This window comes from Cryptomeria japonica, chromosome 10 (genome assembly GCF_030272615.1).
Source record: "Cryptomeria japonica chromosome 10, Sugi_1.0, whole genome shotgun sequence".
NCBI classification, from domain to species: domain Eukaryota; kingdom Viridiplantae; phylum Streptophyta; class Pinopsida; order Cupressales; family Cupressaceae; genus Cryptomeria; species Cryptomeria japonica.
In genome coordinates, this window is record NC_081414.1 from 910013821 (window position 1) to 910017111 (window position 3291).

The 3291-nt window shown below is 36.9% G+C and overlaps 1 protein-coding gene across 1 annotated transcript; it reads left to right on the top strand.

The window, feature by feature from the left end:
• Positions 1-1244: 1244 nt before the first annotated feature.
• Positions 1245-2724, top strand: LOC131859358 (uncharacterized). Its single transcript, XM_059212996.1, has 4 exons — positions 1245-1493; positions 1583-1900; positions 2003-2293; positions 2431-2724. The coding sequence occupies exons 1-4, from the start codon at positions 1245-1247 to the stop codon at positions 2722-2724; spliced, it is 1152 nt and encodes a 383-aa protein (XP_059068979.1).
• Positions 2725-3291: the final 567 nt, after the last annotated feature.

Genomic DNA, 3291 nt, shown 5'->3' on the forward strand with positions numbered 1-3291 from the left:
GTTAGGTTTTCGGTGAATAAAAAGGCATTCTATCATTCGTTCCTTACATTGAGATTGAAGAGAAAGAGTGGGAGAGTGAGTTGAACGATATTAAGTAGCGAAAACAAAGCTTGAAGCCATTCGATAGTAATTCCTAGCATCTTGGTGAAATTGAAAAGGTATCTATCTTTGTTTGATGTTTTTCATACCCTATTTTTGAAATGGGGTCATCATCTAGTGTAGAAACTCCATAGGTAGTAGAAATCACTAAAAGGGCAAGGCTAGTATTCAAGAAACATCCATTCAAATCACTCGAAGATGATCCAAAAGGAGCATTTTCTTCTGTGTCATATGGAGTACTGCACAATGAGGATATTAGGTCATACATTCATTGTAATATCGAAGATCCTTGGAATGCACACATGCTATAATTATACACCAAGTATCTGATGGATGGAATGGGGAATCTAAATCCTTAATTCAAATCATTGCAAGACAAGGGTTTTATCCAGTTTGTTCACTTTTTGATGTTCGATGAACCCTTATGGGTCAAGTATGTCTTGAGCTGAATCTATGATGAGTTTATATAGATAGATAGACCTTATAAAATAACAAAGAAAGTCATTCAAGCGGTAACCTTTTTAAATGCAACCAGTGAGATCCCCAGTCTGAGATATGCCAAGAACACAACAATGATAGAGGTTACTAGATCCCAACATGACAACCAATCGATGACAATAAGTTATATCATTGAAAATGATATGAGATTTGCTTCAATGGTGATAGGATATAAGGTGTACCAGTCCAGCAGACAAAATTCAATATCTGATACTACAATATATGCAGCCTATCAGATACTCAAGGAAGATAAGAGATATGATCTATTTGGAGTGCTTCTTAGTGAACTAATGAGTAATATGAATAAGATTAAGTAAGATAAGAAGCATGTTTACAAGTTTGGTTCTTTGATTGTTTGTTTGGCACTTTAGTTTTTGAATGAAATCCCCAGAATAGGAAAAGTATAGTGGGCTTATGATAAACCTATGGCAGTCCAAATTAAAGAACATTTGCAAGGATTGGGTGATGTGGTAGCACAGAAAACTGCTTTGTGGGGTTACTTCAAATCATTTCAGGCAATGATACAAAGCAGATAGAGGATCCCAAAGCACATTATTGAAAAATATGAAGATACCATATGCTTTATGGTAGAAAAAGATCAATGCCATATGGAGGTAGCAGAACCAATAACCGTATGGATCATGCCCATGGGGTATGAAGTAGATGGAAACACTCTTGATGCATATTCTCAACACCTGTTGAGTAAATTGGTAGATCAGAAAGAAGAAAAGTTTGGTACTGATAAGGAGAAAGATCTAGACCTACACAAGAAATTCACTGAGTCCAGAAGAAAGAGGAAGGTCAAAAAAGAAGTTGAAGAGCTTGCAGAACAAATGGGAATAACAAAAGTTGTTCAAAGGGATAGGGAACATAATATACTGAAAGAGGAGGACATGGTAAAGCCTAAGAAGACAAAATTGTCTCCACTCTTCCCAAACCAATAAGGCCAAGGTAAACCAAGTCAGCACCTACCTCTAGTGCATAGAATCATGTACCTCCACCCAAGCCACAAGCCAATTCAACTGGTGCAACAAAGAAAAGGAAGAAGGAAAAGCCACAAAGGGAATATGTTGCACCCACTACTAAAGATGTAGAGACAAAGTTTGATGAAGCAGTGCGAGAGGTGAAGAAGATAGCTACCTATGCTAGGGTAGTGAAGAAGCCTCAATCTAGTAGAGCCCAGCCGACCAAGAAGCCAAGGACTGAAGCTGAGCAATATGGTAGACCTAAATCAAGTAGAAAGTCAAAGTCTAAGCTTGATGAAGCTCTGAAATCTGGTAAAGTAGAAGGTACTTATGATGTTGTACCGCCAATGACATTAAATGAAATAATTGATGAAGTGCTAAAGGAAGGTAATTTGAAGAATGTACCTATATTTAATGAAAAGTGTGATGATAATGATCAGAGAGCTATAAAGGAAGTTGTTGTGCAGTATATGAATGTTTATAGCAAAGCCTTTATACAGCTATCATCTATGATTCCGAAGGGATTGTATGATATTTTGGATGCAAGGAGGCATATAGACCACTTAGAGGATGAAAGAATAAAAGAATATATATTAGTCAATTTGTCTTATATAGTTTCTAAAGTTGAAGTTGATAGATTTCTTAAGCTTGCAAAGGATAGATTCAGAAGTAAAAAGAGAGTTAATAAGATTATGCGCGAGAAAATAGATGAAGTTGTCAAAGAGACCGGAGTAATTTGGAACAATTTTTGAAAGAGCACAAAGATGATGTAAATCTGGCACAAGATGACACCCAACCGAAAGAGAAGGCACATGATACCTCCATTCCAGAAGTGCATACAACAGTTTCTGATGTGCAGGAAGAATAGCCAACTAAGAAAGCCATTTTGGCAGGACACACAAATGAACAAAGCATAGTTGTAGATGATACTGATACTACTAAGGTTGATAACTCGGGTGAAGCTGAACAAAATCCTTTGGTGATAGGTGTTGACTCTAAGAAAGCAGTTGAGGAGATTGGAAAAGTTGATGAAGGAAAGGAAGAGGTTGATGATAAAAATGAAGAAGAGACAAGTGTAGAGAATGCACAGAAGGAGAAAGGAGAAGAGAAGGGTGATCAGGCTCTGGTGATAGTGGAAAGAGACACTGACAAGGGAAAATAGATTGTCACTGACTCAAATGATTACACTCAAGGGCCAATAGATCTGAGCTCACTATCTCCTATTCAAGAATTAAAGCTTGCAAGTCTTGCACAAGCAAAAGCAAGTGAGTACTTTGATGAATAATGATGAACAGTAAGTACTCAATAGATACTGAGAGGCAGGGTGAATTAGTATAGACAAAAACTTCCCTAAACCACATTGACTACAAAGAATGCACTAACTAGTAAACAACATCACCGATCTAAATCAAGGTACTACCGGTAAAACACAGTGAGACTGTGAAACACATAAACCAGTAACACTTAGATCTTCACAAAACATAATAACTCATTTTCACTTCATCCATATGCTTAAAATCTAATATTCCATTTCCACTTCACCCATATGCTTAAACAGGTAATTCATCAAAAATATAAAGACCACTAGATCAACATGCTTTACCACTTAACAGAAAACACTAAGACATCACATGAAAAAGCATCACACATAACGCACTGATTTTTCATGTGGAAACCCAACTGGGAAAAACCACGGTGGGGATGAATACCCACAAGTTGTTCTTGAACT

Bases quoted from the DNA above. Each gene is read 5' to 3' on its own strand.
- LOC131859358 (XM_059212996.1), top strand. From the start codon at position 1,245: ATGGGGTATGAAGTAGATGGAAACACTCTTGATGCATATTCTCAACAC. The intron at 1,494-1,582 runs GTAAAGCCTAAG...TCTAGTGCATAG, and splicing joins TACTGAAAGAGGAGGACATG to AATCATGTACCTCCACCCAA. The intron at 2,294-2,430 runs GTAATTTGGAAC...CAGGAAGAATAG, and splicing joins AAGTTGTCAAAGAGACCGGA to CCAACTAAGAAAGCCATTTT.